The 17,671-nt window shown below is 39.6% G+C and overlaps 1 protein-coding gene across 1 annotated transcript in view; it reads left to right on the top strand.

The window, feature by feature from the left end:
- The first annotated feature begins 1,024 nt into the window (after positions 1-1,024).
- Positions 1,025-17,671, top strand: part of nwd1 (NACHT and WD repeat domain containing 1) — a 28,886-nt gene continuing 12,239 nt past the window's right edge. The window contains exons 1-12 of the mRNA XM_041792180.1: positions 1,025-1,073; positions 1,524-1,609; positions 4,432-4,548; positions 5,921-6,275; positions 6,354-7,665; positions 10,222-10,425; positions 10,492-10,645; positions 10,831-10,948; positions 12,000-12,164; positions 12,806-13,003; positions 14,626-14,748; positions 16,257-16,447. Coding sequence (XP_041648114.1) covers positions 1,040-1,073; positions 1,524-1,609; positions 4,432-4,548; positions 5,921-6,275; positions 6,354-7,665; positions 10,222-10,425; positions 10,492-10,645; positions 10,831-10,948; positions 12,000-12,164; positions 12,806-13,003; positions 14,626-14,748; positions 16,257-16,447 — 3,057 coding nt within the window. The 5' untranslated portion in view covers positions 1,025-1,039. The remainder of the gene's footprint in view (positions 1,074-1,523; positions 1,610-4,431; positions 4,549-5,920; positions 6,276-6,353; positions 7,666-10,221; positions 10,426-10,491; positions 10,646-10,830; positions 10,949-11,999; positions 12,165-12,805; positions 13,004-14,625; positions 14,749-16,256; positions 16,448-17,671) is intronic.

Genomic DNA, 17,671 nt, shown 5'->3' with positions numbered 1-17,671 from the left:
TGTTGGCTGTTAATATTGGCCTAAGATAAGCCATTGTTGGCTGTAAATATTGGCCTAAGATTAGCCATTGTTGGCTGTAAATGTTGGCCTAAGATTAGCCATTGCTGGCTGTTAATATTGGCCAAGATTAGCCATTGCTGGCTTTAAATATTGGCCTGAGATTGGCCATTGTTGGCTTTAAATATTGGCCTAAGATTAGCCATTGCTGGCTGTTAATATTGGCTAAGATTAGCCATTGCTGGCTTTAAATATTGGCCTAAGATTGGCCATTGTTGGCTTTAAATATTGGCCTAAGATTGGCCATTGTTGGCTGTAAATATTGGCCTAAGATTAGCCATTGTTGGCTTTAAATATTGGCCTAAGATTGGCCATTGTTGGCTTTAAATATCGGCCTAAGATTGGCCATTGTTGGCTGTAAATATTGGCCTAAGATTGGCCATTGTTGGCTTTAAATATCGGCCTAAGATTGGCCATTGTTGGCTGTAAATATTGGCCTAAGATTGGCCATTGTTGGCGGTACATTTTTGTGCTTTTTATTAAAAAAGGCCTTTTTCTCCTTGCATTTGCTTACAACAGTGGACCAACACAGCCAGTGTGGGATCTATATAATGTTTGTGAAGAACAGCGTTAAAGGGTTTCACGATAAAACATAAGTGGAGTGGACCTTAACAATGATCCTGATTGGTAAAATAAGTATATAATTTAACATCTGCTAAAACATGGTGAGGTTTCATGCAGATATTTCAGTTTAATTTGATTGCAGAATAGAAATCAGTGATCTGCAGCGTCTCTGACAGGTGTGCTGCAGGTACACCAACAGGTCATGAGGGAGAGCCGGTCGTCCTGGAGGAAACTCTCAGAGGAGACAAACAGGCAGCAGACTGAGGAGCAGCTGAGACAGAAACAAGCAGACGAACAAGCTGTCTGAAGAAGAAAGAGGATGGCAGGACGTCCAGTAGTATCAGGAGGAGATTTCAACCTCCAGGACGTCCTGAGAGGACGGACAGACGGAGCTCAGAGGACGAGGAGCAGCTCCAACATGATCCGAGTGTTCATCAGCTCCACTTTTACAGGTCAGAGATGATTCAAAAGCATCATGTGGGCTCTGCGCCAGATTCACTAATGACTTCTACTCAAGTATAAAGTCTCAGGGCACAGAATGATCACAGTACTGGCATCATGCAGGCATAAATGCTTGATAGTTAACTTAACTAGCCAGCTGAAGGCTATGTGAGACTATATTCAACATCAACATGGTAAATGTCCACTTTTTTAAGGAGCAATACAAACACAACTGTGGCACAGAAGCTTTAAGACTGCTCGTCAAATTCTTACGTACATGAAAATGCTGCAGATCTGACTGTTTTTGTTCATTTTCTAAAACAAGCTGAGTAAACCTGCTTAATTCAGAGCTATGCTCTGTGACTTTACTGAATCAAGCCTTAAATTCTCTTTAACCATGTAACATGTATGATAATAGGCCTTTAAAGTCCTTAAACCACTGACTGTCTGCTCTCTGTCAGATATGAGCAGTGAGAGGAAAGCCCTGCTGGAGAAAGCTTACCCAGAAGTCCTTGCTTTCTGTCGCAGCCTGGGGCTGGTGTTTGAGGTAAGTTTCTGTTTTAATATTAATCCATAAGCAATGATGGGATATGGTGCGATACAAAATGATACAAACTCCATTACAATTCATTAAATTACGCTCTAACATTATGTTACACTGCGCTACAAGACGTTATGATGTGATACAATACAATAAAGGACAATACAATATGATGTAAAGTGATGCAATGTGAAATTAAAATAATACAAAGCACAATATAATATAACGTGAAACAATATACATATGAGAAAGAAACAAAAAACATTATGAGGTAAAACAACAGTCACTGGGCTATATGATACTGTACAATAAGATATGACACTAAAAGATGTGGGAATTTACTGTATGAGATGAAACGATTAAACTAGGATAAAATACGATATATGATAAAACACAACACTGCATGATAAAAGAAAGGATACAAAAGACAGAATACGAGACAAAAAATGCGGCCCAGAACCAACCCCCAGGTGGCCGAGCCTGTGGTCATGCCAGAGATGTAGAGGGCAACCTGTTTTGCAAGTAGGCCTATGACAATAACAAATTTTGCAGGGCGATATATTTTCCCACAAATTATTGCTGATGAACGATATTATTGTCAACATTATTTTGAGACCAAATTAACCACTAATGTAATGATAATATATCATAATTATGCAAGTACACCCTTTCAAATGCAATAAGCTTTTATTTCCCATGAGTATTTTTTACCATTTCATTGGAATGTCAAGAACTTTTAAATATCCTAAATAAATAAAACGAACGCACCATGTTGCTCTGTTCCATTTGTATTTACTTTGTTGACCAAACGCCTCAGTGAGTGTTGACTGTCGGGAAGAAGGCTCTGCATCTCAAGGTGCAGTTTTTTCCCCAGCTGGTGAAACTGGGTTTATAGGTTATGTTTTAGGCAGGCATGCCACCACTTTCGAACAAATTCGGCATACTGGCTTGTCCGTGTTGATGGGCTCACCTTGCTCATTCAGTTTGAAGCTGAAATATTCCCACACCGGGGCTATGGCATTTGGCTTTGCAATCATCTTTTTTCCTCCTAATTTCTACTACATTACCTTGCGTTGCTCCTCACGAGGCTCACTTGCTGCACTGTTTGTGTGTGCTAGCAGAGGAAAAAACATGTCCTCTTCAGCTGTAGCTACATGTGCAAATTTAGGTTTTGTGCACTTTAAGATACGCCTGGGTAAGATGTGACCAAAATTATTATTTACAGAATTTCATTTTATTTTTTCATTCTATTTATTTTATTTTTGTTCAAGTGAAAAAAACATTTCCACTACCTTAAATTCAAATAGAGCTCTGTTGTTGTGTTTTATGCACTTTTTGATGTGCTTTTGTCATGTTGTCAAATTTAAAAGGGAGACTATGAATAAATAGTGAATATTTTTCATCAAATTGAACTGTATTTGTTTGAAATTTGACGTTACCAGCTGCTAACTCGGTGCAGAACATGTCTGGCCCAGCTACATTTCTTGATTTTCAAAATTGGCCTAGTTGGATTTGTAATTGAATAGCCCTGCAATAAAATAAAATACAATACAATATATGATTAACCTTGCAAAGCAGATAGATTCGCCCCTTTCCTTGTTTCTCACTGGTGAATCCATCTTGCAAAGCTCCTGTCTGAACAGTTTGGGCGTGGTTAGAAAGTGACAGGACCAATCAGTGACGAGGGGCAGTGTTTTCAGGCACGGCGGAGTCTTGACGTAAGCAAGCAGCAACAAAAGGCTGGTGCAGTTATAGCGGAAGAGATTAGCGTGGATGCTGCTAAAGCGCCAGTTTTATCCGAACTTGACAACATTTCTTCATTAAAAGAAGAACAAAGAACAGCAGTGAGTTGTTCTCTTTTCAAAAACAACAAAAGTCAAGTACTGACATGTCTACAGTTGCCATGGTTCACGTTATGCAGTTCTCTATGGAGTTTACTTCTTAATGAGCGGCTATGACATCATGTGTTTCTTTGCTCTGATTGGCCCGTAAAGATGTGACAGACATCATCCAGTCACCCTCAGAGTTTTTGTTTTTTAAAGGCTCTTCCCTTTCCCAAACACCGTCTATGGAAGGTTTACCAGAAGGATGTGTGAAACATATCCATCTGGCATGTCTGGTTAATATACGTTAATTTACACTACATTATGAGTGATACAGTAAGATACAACACGACATATGATACAATACAGTGCTTAACAAATGTATTAGACCACCTGTCATCTCTGTCTCAGAGACCATCCAGCATCATGAAGTGCTTTAATGCGGACTCTTTCATTTTCAGTCAGCTCTCCACGTTTTACCATTTTGAACAGGAATGAGGAATTTCAAACTGAATTCACCCAAATTCGAGCCAGCTCACTGGGCTTCTCTGAGAAGTCAGAAATGAATCAAGCATAACATTCAACCACTAAAACTCATTTTTCTGTTTAGGAATGACAGTAAATAACTATAATTTTAAATATTAATCAAGAAATATTAATGTGCTTTACTATTTTTTCAGTTTTTTGTAAATCAGTAAATTTGAAAATTCATTGATAACAATAATAATTCTATTTAAGCATTAAAAATATCATTTGGGTTGAAAAGCTTCTACATATTGGTGTATTAACCATTGCAGAAACATAAAAAATGATTTTGTTAATTACCAGTGCTGTTAATTTAGGGCAGCTGTGGCAGAAACCTGACTTTGGTTGGGGTTAGGGTGGTTAAGTGCTGTACAATATAAGATGGAGTTTGATTTGATATGATGAGATACAATACGATTTGATATGATACAACACCATATGGTAGGATATGATTGCTGAATGATGTCACTTCCTGTTCAGGTGGTGGATCTGCGATGGGGGATTCGAGGTGTCCCGTCTGGAGACCACGAGGCCGGTGAGATCTTCCTGCAGGAGATCAGGAACTGTCAGAGGATTTCAGCCGGACCAGCCTTCATCGTGAGTCTTTTACTTTAATCAATATTTTCTTTTGTTATTTGTAACAATGAATCATTCTTTTATAAGGAACAAGGTTGATTTGTTTAAGTTTTTAAGTTAAGTAGCACATGATGCTTTCTTCTTAAATCAAATTATTTAGAGCACGGGTGTGAAACTCAAGGCCCGGGGGCCAAATGCGGCCCATGGCGCAGTTTTACCCGGCCCACAAGATCATTTCATATTTGAATTAGAAATGCCTCACCTGAGTGAGGTCTTCAGTTTTTCCTCCAGTATAAAAATGTAGATTTAACCTTGAAGATTAATATAAAAATCCTTGTTAAGTCATAAAAACCTGATAAAGTAAAGGGTTGAAATAGTCAGGAATGAGGGAAAGAAATTAATTTGTGTTTACATTATATATTTTCATTTTGCATCCCAAAATTATGACCTAAACTTAGGATTTTGACTTTTTATTTCATATTTTGACCTTTTAAATTCATAATTTTGACCTTTTCTCTCATATTGAGACCTTTTTAAGTTCATAATTTTTCATTTTAGATCATATTATGACCTTTCAAACTCCTGACTTTGTTTTTTAATCCCATATTTTCACTGTTTAAACTCATATTTTGACCTTTTAGAGTCTCTATTTTGAATTTTATCTTCTTTTTTTAACTTTTAAAGTCTTGAGTTTGTATTTTATCTCATATTTTGACCTTTAAACTCATGATTTTAACTCTCTATTTCACATATTTGCCCTTTTAAACCTTACTTTGACTTTTAATTTTGTATTTTGACCTTTAGGACTTTTAAAATTGACTTTTTATCTTAGATTTTGAGCCTTTAAGTCATTTATTTAATTATTTAGCATTTACTTGACATGGACACACAGTAGCACTGATGCTGTGATAATCATCATTTTGAGTTTGTTTTTTTGTTTGTTTGTTTGTTTTAGAAATCTTACAGTCATTTATCATCACTGTTTAATTTTCCCTATTATTCATTACCTGTGAAAACAGGGTGGACAGTTTTTGGTTAAATGTTGACCCTGTTAGGCCCTCAGGTTAGACCTAAATTCAGATTTCAGTCCCTGCTGTGATTGAGTTTGACACCCCTGATTTAGAGCATTTTAGACAGTTTTTTTCCAGAATTTGCTAGCATTGTAATGGATTCTCAAAGAAAGAATTTCACACCGACTTTTAACAGCTTTTCCCCCTAACTGTGTGAAATTCATCAAGTAAGCAGAGGAGGTGGGTGGAGCTAAGATCAGCATCTGTACTCGTCATCTTTTGTTGTTGTTTTGATTGAGAGCCCCCCTGGTGGTTCACTGATCCAGCATTATCTTAAAACTTCTTCTTCCTCCTCTCTTTATTTCCTGTGTTGGGCTCCAAAGGCTCTGCTGGGGAACCGGTACGGCCACCGCACTCTTCCTCGCCTCATCCCAGAGAAACACTTTGAGGCTCTGTTGTCCAAACTTTCCAGAAACCCTGAAGGTATCAAGCAGCTGAGTCAGTGGTTCCTAAAGGACAGCAATGCTGTCCCGCCCACCTACGTCCTCCAGCCAATCACAGCTCACTTCCCACACTACAGCGACCTTCAACCTGAGAGTGGGCCACAGCATGACAAAGATGTCCTCTCTTGGCGTTTCACAGAGACTCAACTGTTGCAGCTCCTACGCTCCGCCGCCACGGACGCCGAGGCAGCTGGTGACATCACAGCGGAGCAGAAGCAGCTTTTCATCACATCAGGTCAGAGACGGTCTCTCTGTTTGGGTGTTTATCAACCGTCTCTGTGAAATCTAAGTGTGTTCTTCTTCTGGTCCACAGTCACGGAGCGAGAGTTCGAGCATGGTTTGAGTGATCAGGCCGCTCTGCTCTTCATCAGAGAGATTCCTCGCCAGAGAGTAAGGGATGGACCAAAACGTCTTGCCAAGTACATGGACTTGACTGCCGACGGCCTCCTGGACTCAGAAGCTCAGGGGCTCCTCGCCAGTCTGAAGGCCCGTCTCTACGCCACGTCACAGAAGATCCTTAACCTACACTGTGTGGAGCTCAGCAAAGGAAGCATCGACCCCAAACGCAAGGAGCACGCTCAGTACCTGGACAGCGTCTGCGAGCAGTTTGTCTCTCAGATGAAGGCGAGGATCGGAGCGGCGGTGGAGTCGTCTGTGGTGACGATGGCGGAGTGGAGGAGGAGGAAAGCTTTGGGAAGAATCCAGGAAGAGAAGGAGGACCTCTCAGACTGGCTGGTTGAAGAGGTTGGACGCCACGCTGCCATGAGCAGCGAGCTGAGCAGAGATCTCCACGGCAGGGAGGGGCTTCTGGGTAAACTCTGCCTCGCCATGTGGGAGCGGACCAACGTCCCTCATGGCCCGCTGGTGGTGCACGGGGCTGCCGGGATGGGGAAGACAGCTCTGCTGTGCAAGCTGGTGCAGGAGATGCGTGGTGTCCTGGAGGGAGGGGCGTTGGTGGTGATCAGGCTGCTGGCAGCGGGTCATCCTCAGAGGCCCAACATTGACCACGTCCTCCGCAGCGTCTGCCTCCAGATCTGTTTAGCGTGTGGCTTGGCGCCACCTTCCCCGCTGACGGCGAACACTCACCTGGAGCTGCAGCGGTTCTTCCAGAACGTTCTCATGGACATCTCACAGCAGGGGAACACTGCTCTCATCATTCTGGACTCTCTGGATCAGCTCTCAGACCAACACCACGCCCACAAACTTTACTGGCTGCCCACTGACCTCCCGCCCAACATCCACCTGGTGGTTTCCATGGATACCAACAGTGAGGTGTTCGCCAACATGCGGCTGAAGTTGGAGACGCTGAAGAGTTTCTTTGAGGTGGAGCGTTTGTCTCGTGATGAAGGGAAACAGGTGATGGAGTCGTACCTGAGAGCATCCCAGAGAACTCTGACCGCCGAGCAGAGCGGCGCCATCCTGCAGAGTTTCGACGCCACCGGCTGTCCACTACACCTCAAACTGATCCTGTCAGCAGCCAAACACTGGGCGTCCTACACCCCGATCACCCACATACACCTGGGTAAAAACACAAAGGAAATGATGTCACAGCTTCTCCTGATGCTGGAGGAGAAACACGGAAGAGAGCTGGTGGGCGGAGCCTTAGGATACATCAGTCTGGCCAGGTGAGGGAGCTGTTTTGAGCTGAAGACATCAGACCTCTGCTTTAGTCTCAGCTGCAGAATTAAACAGCACTGAGATGGGTTACTGGCTTCTTTTCAGCTGAGGACCGGTGTGTGGACTGGTGCCTTACAACTCTCCACATTTAACACAAAAGAACTGGTGCAAGAACACAATATTACTGGGAGCTGCCAGGAAAAGACTATTTTCTCTTTTTAAGGGTCTTTATCTTATTAGTTTGACTTTGAATCAACTATTTTAATGTGGAAAAGTTGCAAACTGTGGCTAAAATATAAGTAACAAGTAAAGACATATATTAAAAGGTGCATATTAGGGCCACTCCAAATTAAATAATAATTTTAAAAAATGATAAAGAGGAGCAGTAAATTAAAAAAAAGGAAATCATCATTCCAAAAAAACTCAAAATTTAAAAAAATAAATAAAAATTAATGAGTATTTAAGCTCAGACCTCTTTGAGTTGTTAAATTTTAAATTGATGAAAGAAAAATGTTCAATTTTCTAGTATAAAATGCCATTATTTAGAGGTCAAAATGTGTGTTTGAGTTTAAAAATTAATGTTTTTTTAAGAGACAAACCTTCACATTTTTTAAGTTTGAAAAGTCCAATGTTTTTGAGAAAAAACTACATATATTTTTTAAGTTTAAGAAGCCTTGCAGGCAGATTGCCCATTGTTGGCTGTAAATATTGGTCTAAGATAAGCAATTGCTGGCTCTAAATAGTAGCCTAAGATTAGCCATTGCTGGCTGTAAATATTGGCCTAAAATTAGTCATTGTTGGCTGTAAATATTTGCCTAAGATTAGCCATTGTTGGCTGTAAATATTGGCCTGAGATTGGCCATCGTTGGCTGTAAATATTAGCCTAAGATTAGTCATTGTTGGCTGAAAATATTGGCTTAAGAGTAACCATTGTTGGCTGTAAATATTTGTCTAAGATTGGCCATTGTTGGCTGTAAATATTTGCCAAAGATTGGCCATTGTTGGCTGTAACTATTGGCCTAAGGTTAGCCATTGCTGGCCATAAATATTGGCCTAAGATTAGTCATTGTTGGCTGTAAATATTAGCCTAAGATTAGCCATTGCTGGCTTCAAATATTGGCCTAAGAGTAGCCATTGTTGGCTGTAAATATTGGCCTAAGATAAGCCATTGTTGGCTGTAAATATTGGCCTAAGAATAGCCATTGTTGGCTGTAAATATTGGCCTAAATTTAGCCATTGTTGGCTGTAAATGTTAGCCTAAGATTAGCAATTGCTGGCCATAAATATTGGCCTAAGATTAGCCATTGTTGGCTGCAAATATTAGCCTAAGATAAGCCATTGTTGACAGTTTTTGGCCGAATGTTGACCCTGTTAGGCCCTCAGTTATACCTAAATTCAGATTTCGGCCCCTGTTGTGTTTGAGTTTGACACCCCTGCTCTAAATTTAGCTTTTATAGTGGCTCTAACACGTTGGCATAAGAATTTAAAAAGTAATATAAAAAATCTGAAAATGTCCAAAAGACTCCTCTAGCTGAAAGAGCGTTTTACTAAATGTCTATTCTGCCGGTATACGTGTTCATTCTGCAGTTATTCTTGTTTATTCTGCAGTTATTTGTTTTCATTCTGCAGTTATACATATTTATTTTGCAGTTATACGTGTTTGTTCTGCAGGTATACATGTTTATTCTGCAGTTATTCGTGTTTATTCTACAGTTATTCGTGTTTATTCTACAGGTATACGTGTTTATTCTGCAGTTTTATATGTTTTCATTCTGCAGTTATACGTATTCTGCAGTTTTATGTGTTTATTCTGCAGTTATTTGGTTTTATTCTGCAGTTATACGTGTTTATTCTGCAGTTTTATGTGTTTATTCTGCAGTTATTTGGTTTTATTCTGCAGTTATACATGTTTATTCTGCAGTTATATGTGTTTATTCTGCAGTTTTATGTGTTTATTCTGCAGTTATTTGGTTTTATTCTGCAGTTATACATGTTTATTCTGCAGTTATATGTGTTTGTTCTGCAGTTATTTGGTTTTATTCTGCAGTTATACATGTTTATTCTGCAGTTATATGTGTTTGTTCTGCAGGTATACATGTTTATTCTGCAGTTATATGTGTTTATTCTGCAGTTATACGTGTTTATTCTGCAGTTTTATGTGTTTATTCTGCAGTTATACGTGTTTATTCTGCAGTTATACGTGTTTATTCTGCAGTTTTATGTGTTTATTCTGCAGTTATTTGGTTTTATTCTGCAGTTATACATGTTTATTCTGCAGTTATATGTGTTTATTCTGCAGTTATACGTGTTTATTCTGCAGTTTTATGTGTTTATTCTGCAGTTATACATGTTTATTCTGCAGTTATATGTGTTTATTCTGCAGTTATACGTGTTTATTCTGCAGTTTTACGTGTTTATTCTGCAGTTATACGTGTTTATTCCAGGACTGTGTGCTCCTGTATCAGCTCTACAGTCACAACAGCAAAAATAAAAAAAATCCTTTATTAAATAAATGTAAACAATGCTGAAAAGAGAAAATGAATCCATGTTTTCTGAATCCTCAGGGAAGGTCTGATGGAGTCAGAATTACGTGATGTCATGTCCCTGGATGATGATGTCATCACCGAGGTTTACAGGTACTCCCTCCCTCCGACCCCCTCATTGATCCGGCTGCCCCCCCTTCTCTGGGCTCGGCTCAGGCGTGACCTGGAGGACCAGCTGGAGGAGCGCTGGGTGGGCGGAGTCATCACCATCACCTTCAACAACAGGTAAAAACTAAGAAACAGATCTAATCCAGGTCAAAGGTCAGATATCTGAGTAACATGTGTGTCCAGGCGTCTGCGTGAGGTGGTTTCAGCTCGATATCTGACATCAGAGCGGAGGGGGCGGAGCCTCAGGGTCCTGGGGGAGTTCTTCCTGGGTCGGTGGTCAGGGAAACTGAAGCCGGTGGCTTTGCCGGGTCTGTCGCTGCTGCTGTCTGACAGAAAGGTACGATCTGATTGGTTGGTTAGGTTGTTTTCATGATCCTTCCCTCCTGAGGATAAACCCTGGTCATGTTCATGGCTTTGACACAAAAATCTTTGACACTACCACTAGACTCTTATGTAATTTTTCACTGCCAGTGATTTCCTCTCTGTCCGTGGTGAATTTTGATTGGCTGTCTGGTGTCACAGGTCCCGCCCCAGCCGCTGTGGTTTGCTCCAGGATTGGCTAATGTCAGGAAGCTCCAGGAGCTGCCATATCACCTGCTGCACGGCGGTCTGTGGGACGAACTTCGACAGGAAGTTATCGGTAAGACATGAAAGGAAGTTCAGTTTTAACCTTAGGTGTGCCCCGAGGTTCAGTCATAGGACTTATTTTATTTTTCTGTTTGTATCAAAATCTGTGTGATAACCTGTTAAATGTATTGTATCATTTTTATGCAGATGACTCCATTATTTCTTGCTGCTAAACATCGATTACACAGGCTTTTGAGTATTTACAGTCTGCTTTTAATGTTGTTCCAACTCATCTGCAGAAACTCAGATTGGTTTTCATGGCAGACAAAATCAAACTCATGGTGTTTTCTAACACAAGTGAGTTACCAGAGAACATCCCAGCGATCTTAACTTTGCAAGGAAGACCCAGAGCTGCCCATAAGGGGGGGATAAAGAGGAGGGCTCTCTGGGGCCTGGCTATATGGGGCACCAAGGAGGTCAGGAAAATCCTAGTCCATATTAAGTTAATCTGTGATAACCTGAATAGTTCTCTCGCTTGCCGTAGTACAGAATAGCCTTTTTAAAATGTAAACCTCTTTTGTTAAAACAGAGTTACCCATTTTGGTAATGTTAACAATGTGAGTGGCTTAAGGTAAAATGATGTAATAATTACAAAAAAGAGGGAAAAAGCTGAAAATTGGCAAAGAAAAAAAAAGATGGAAAATAAGTAGTAAAAATGGGCTGAAAAAATGGCAACACTGGGTCCCAAAAAATGGGATGACAAGGGGAATATGAGCTAAGAATGGCAAAATCGAAAAGAATAAAGGGAAAATTGGTAAAAACAACAACAACAAAAAAAAAAAAAAAACATCAAAAATTGGTGGACTAATTGGTTTAAAAAAGTAGTCACAAAGTGTCAAAAATCGGTAAAAAAAAAATAGCTCAGAAAGACACAAAATAATGGTAAAAAATGGTTAGAATGTGGCAACAGTTGCTAAAAGAAGAAAAAATAGGCAAAAATGGGTTAAAAGTGGCAAAACGGTTGCAAACATGGGCATATAAAGGAATAAAAGGGATTAAAGGAGGTATCTCAGATAGAGTACTGATACCAAACTCTGATAAGAGTTGTACCTGTCATGTTGCAGGCAGTGCAGAGTGGCTGTACTGTAAGGGCAGGATGTGTGGGGTATCTTCAGTGATCCAGGACCTGGACCAGTGCTCCCAGTACATGGACTGCACTGAGACCGGACTCATCCGGGATGCTCTGGTCCTCATTAAACCCAGCCTGGACTTCCTGGAAGGTCACATGGGTCAGTAATTCTCTTTCAACATGGTGTTTTTTCCTCAGATTACTACTCATAATTGACCTGCCTTTAATAAACCTCTATTTTTTTTTAAGGTTTATTTTGGGCATTTTTGTGCCTTTGTTTGATAGAGGAGGATAGTGGATAGAGTTGGAAACAGGGATGAGAGCGGGGGAGAGACATGCGGTGAAGGGCCTCAGGCCGGATTCGAACCCGGGCCGTCCGCATACATGGGGCGCGCCTTAACCACTCGGCCACCTGCGCCCCAATAAACCTCAATTTTAGCACTAAAATCTAATTTGCATAAAGAAGATGTCAGTCATCACAAACTAGCTAGTACCTGGGGTTTTCTTTAAACTGTGCAGAAACACAACTTGGTTTTTATTCTAACTCTCCTGTTATGAGTGTTTTCTTCATTAGAACAGATTTTTCTGCTTCTGTCATCATTACTAAAGTTGTTGCACAAGATTTGTGTTTGCAAGAGACACACATCTCTCTTAAAGGGCATTTTAGCCATCACTTCTTAACAGATGTATAAACAACTCTAGATTAGGATAAAATAAGGTAATAGATGCATGGGGGTGGATCACGTTTGAGGCCTTAAAAAGACAGAAATAATCCCGGTGCCTTTTTCCCTCTCGTTTCAGACATGGCTCTGTTCTACACTGAGCTGCTAGCTAGACTCTGCTCTCTGGCCAAGCCTTTCCCTGCTGTGATTGGCCGGCTGTGCAGCCAATGTGAGGAGTGGTTGCTTACGTGTCCGGAGCCGATCCTCATCCCCAAGTGCAGCTTCCTGCAGCAGCCAGGGGGGGCGCTGCAGCACACACTGACTGGACTACAGGGAGGTCAGACTCTCATCTCTGTTCAAATATTCGACCTTAACATGTTGAATCTGAACAAAAGGATGGGATATTTTATCATGTGAAGTCTCCTGGTTTCTTTGTGCATTTGTGGTTGTAGTTGTATAGTCCAATCATGTCTCAGTAGTTTTCAGAATTAGAATCAGGTTTTGATTAAAAAAATATAGGAAGCTATAAACTGTAGAAACTATTATAAAACTAGAAAAGCAGACCTCCGCCATTAGCCCTATCTCCCAATAGTGAAGAATCCTTTAAAAAATTCCTGGATCCATCCCCATGTGCCCCCCCATGATGAAATGGTCTTAACTGAATAGACGATGATTGCTGATGATAACAGAAGGATTCTGATTGGTCAGAAATGAATAGTTGGATGTTTACAGTAAAACTAAGTAATCAATTACTTTCTCACTGAGGCTAAAAGAGAGAGTTTTTGACCCTTAGGCATCCCTTCAAACAACTACACACATATGTCCTTAGGGGGCAATTTCTGCACCTACTTTAAATGCTGAAATTCATGATTTATATTATTTTTTTAACAATTTGGTTTTTTTTTTCTGTTATCATTTCCAGCTCTGATCATGACATAGCAAATTTTTGGTCATTTTCAGGATTGTATGTGTTTTTAACCCTTAAATGCCTGTTTGTTCAATTTTCTATTCATCAGATGAGGTATTTTCCATATTAAAAATGCTAAGTGGATTTTTTTTTCATCATTATCAAAGACGGTCACAAGTCATCAGTTACCACCAACATAGGTTTTATGCATCTTAATTTTTTTTGCAGTGTCCAGAAATTGATGACCCCTAGGAAACATTTTGACCCCTACGGTTATATTCATCATTTCTTCTTGTTTTTCAAATTGATTGATTGATTTATTTTTGTAATCACCTCCAGTCCTAATCATAACATCGTTTGAAATTCCTGATACTCTAAACTTTTGACTTCCTGTTTGGAGATTTCTAAGCAACAGGTATTGATGCGGTTTGGCAGCGCCGGCACTGATATAGACCTGCATTGTTTCCCCAACGAAGCGCGCTGGACTGGTGCTTCAGAGATGCAATTTCTCATACCTAACATGCAAAACTGAAGTTTATATTCATATCAACACCCACAGAACTTTTTCATTAAATTTCTTTATGCCTTTATGTCACAGAGCTATAAAAAAATCCCACTGTAAGTGTGTCTTTTAAGTGCCCTACGGATACACACTTGGCCCAAAAAGGATAACGGCGCCATCTAGTGATTAGGAGTAAAAATTGCAAATCTAAGGTCCCCATTCAAAATTGCATCACAAAGAATGGCAGTAACAGTTATACATGGTATTGCAAATTTGCAGTCAAAATAAGCAGTTATAATGGGTTTAAATGGACAAGTTTTGTCCCCAAGGGACGCCAACGTGAGTATTTTTCCAATGTACAATACCAAACAGGTCAATGTAATAATTTGGCTTGAAAAATGAAAAATGAGAAAAAATACACATCTTTGTGCAGTTTCATGCCAATCACATCAACAGAACACAAATCAGTTCAAGAATTCCAAAACAGAATGTAGGAAATGTGCCTCGTTATACCTAAGGGTTAAGTTTTACCTGTTCTTTGTGTCTTCAGGTGTTCTCTGTCTGGACCTCAGCGTGGAGGCGGAGCTTTTGGTCACCGGTTCAGATGACGGTGTGGTGGCGGTGTGGAGTCTCATTGACCAGCAGCTCATTCACTCCCTGACTGGACACACAGGTCAGTCAGTATAGAACAGGGGTGTAGCGCCCCATTATGTAATAACGCCCCATTATGTAATCATGTAATAAATATTCAAGTCATTATGTAATAACGCCACATTTTGTAAGCCACCAAGCGGTTAGGGTTAGGGCAAGGTAGTAGGGTATACCCTGGAGCCCACCTTAAGTCCTAGGGTTAAGGTTAGGTGTTTAGTCTAGAGCCCTGAAGGGGGTTTAGGTTTAGGCATAAGTCACTAAGCGGTTAGCGTTAGGGCAAGGTCGTCCACACTAGCCCACACTAAGTCCTATGGTAAGGGTTATTACATAATGGGGCGTTATTACATAATGTGATGCTACAAGGGGTGTCAAACTCAATCACAGAAGAGGCCGGATTCTGAATTAAGGTCTAACCTGAGGGCCTAACAGGGTCCACATTTAACCAAACTGTCAACCTTATTTTTCGCCAGTAATAAATTATGGGAAACAAATATTAGCAATTATGAAAAAGTCAAAATGATAAGGTAAAAGGCTCAAAATCTGAGATAAAAAGTCAAACTTATTTGTTCAGAAGGTCAAAACATGAAATTAGATGTTAAAATAATGCTTTTAAAAGGCAGATATATAAAAAGGCAAGTCACAGTCATGTTTTTAAGGCAAAAATAGGGCTTTAATTTGAAAATAGTGCACCCGAAATGCCAAAATACAATATAAAGATAAAAATATTAGATAAAAAGTCAAAATAATCAATTGAATAGATCAAAATTTGAGATAAAAAGTGAAAATAATAAAATAGAATATGTAAAATAAAAAAGAGATAAAGTCAGAAATATTAATTGAATATGTCAAAATGTTAGATAAAAAGTCAAAATAATTCATTGAAAAGTCTGAATGACAGACTGAAGTTGTAATTGTGCAATGTAAAACTGAAATATGAAATGAAAACACAAATGAATTTGTTTCCCCACATTTCTTTTAATCTAGATATTTTTACTCTTTATTTTTTTCACAATTTTATATCTCAAGGATATTGATATCAACAAGGTTAAGTTTACGTTTTTATACTGAAGGAAATCTGCAGACCTCATATTTCAAGGCCAGTTATAATAAGAATATGATCTTGCGGGCCAGGTGTAATTGTACCACGGGCCGGATTTGGCCCCTGGACCTTGAGTTTGACACCCCTGGTATAGAAGGATTCTCAGAAGAAGGAGTGTTGCTAACTGATTAAAACAACCGATCCGGTTAATAACAGGCTTTATTATGACCTTTTACAAGAAAACAGGAAAAAACAATCAATCACAGATGGTGTTGATCTTTAAGAATAGAAATATGATAACAATTAAGAGCACTGAAAATTTTCATTGTCTGTTTTCAGCAATTTAACACAGATAGAGTGAGATTAATCTGCATGTATTTCTTTAATTGTGCTGTTTTTTTGTGCTTAATTAACCAAAATCCATCAAAATGCTTGACAGCGTTTTTAATAGCACTACCAAACATATGATGATGTGCTTTTTTATTTTCAAGGTGCAGTTCTGTCCGTCAAAGTGCTTGAAAGCTCCGCCCACTGCCTCTCATTGGCTGGTGACGGCTCTCTGAGGAAGTGGAGCCTAACTAATGGCAAACAGCTGCTCTGTATCGAGGAGGCGGTGCCAGTAGACTCATTCGCACACCTCCACCTGTCCAAACAGCTGATGTTTGTTTACATCAAGAAAGAGGTATGTCCTACTACCACCTCACTGCTAATGCTAATGAAAACGCCGCTACTGCTGCCTAAGTGAAAACGATAAATGTCTAAGTGAGATTTTTACCAAATAAAAATCTGCAATGTAAAATAAGTGTCTGCATAAATATTCCCCCCTTTAAAGTGACTGATCTAGTTTAACAGAGGCCCAGACAGTTGGTGCTAGTAGTCCGGTAGAAGTGGGGATTATTTATGCAGACACTTATATTACATTTCTGATTTTTATTTCATTCACATTACTTTGTAGAAATCTGTTTTAACTTGACATTAAATAGAGTTTTTGTGGGGGGTTTTTCTGTAAAAAAGCCAGTTTATTTTGGCCATAATTACCTCCACCAAGGAGGTTATGTGATCGACAGGGTTAGTTAGTTTGTTCGTAGCAACATAACTCAAAAAGTTATAGACAGATTTTGATGAAATTTTCAGGAAATGTCAGAAATGGCATAAGGAATAACTGATTAGATTTTGGGAGTGATCAGATCACTGTCTGCACTGTATGCATTGAATTTTTTTTATAGTCCAAATGCCATATTTTAGCTCCATCTGTCCTTGTACGTCCATATTCCTGACATACAGAAAACTGTTAATAAAACACTCTATTTAATTTTTTTTTAACTTTCACTGACTCAAATCTCTTCAACAACTTCAACCCTGACCACTAAGAATAATAATAATAATAATAATGTTACACCCTTTTTATGCCAGTTATTGTCCACTATGCCTGTGACTTGGATTCAGTGAGATAGCGTCCATGCTAAACAGATGAGTCTATCAGAGCCAAAAACACACCACTTTTACCAACCTTCTCTCCAGCCTCCTCCTCTACCAAATCATATGCGAGCAAATGCATTTGTTCATGTTGGGTTTATTTTATGTACAGGCATAAAAAATCAGAGGAAATATGTAGGATATGAATCACGAACGTGCATTTCCACCTCTAACCAAAATGTGACGATTACGCTCATTACACGCATATATAAATTTACTTCATGTTTGAGATATGATATATTCTCTCCTATTGATCGAACGGACCCGTGCATCTTCATACATGTCCATCCACTTTCTTAGCCCCAGACTGCAGAACCTGGAAGAAGCATTTTCGACTGTAAACACTCCACTTATGGCATGTCCGGTTGTAGACATAGACGCAGATTCGCACCTGAGCACACACGTAGGAGCACACAAACTTTTCCTTACA

This window comes from Cheilinus undulatus, linkage group 7, assembly GCF_018320785.1.
Source record: "Cheilinus undulatus linkage group 7, ASM1832078v1, whole genome shotgun sequence".
Lineage (NCBI taxonomy): Eukaryota > Metazoa > Chordata > Actinopteri > Labriformes > Labridae > Cheilinus > Cheilinus undulatus.
This window is presented reverse-complemented; position numbering and strand designations above follow the sequence as displayed.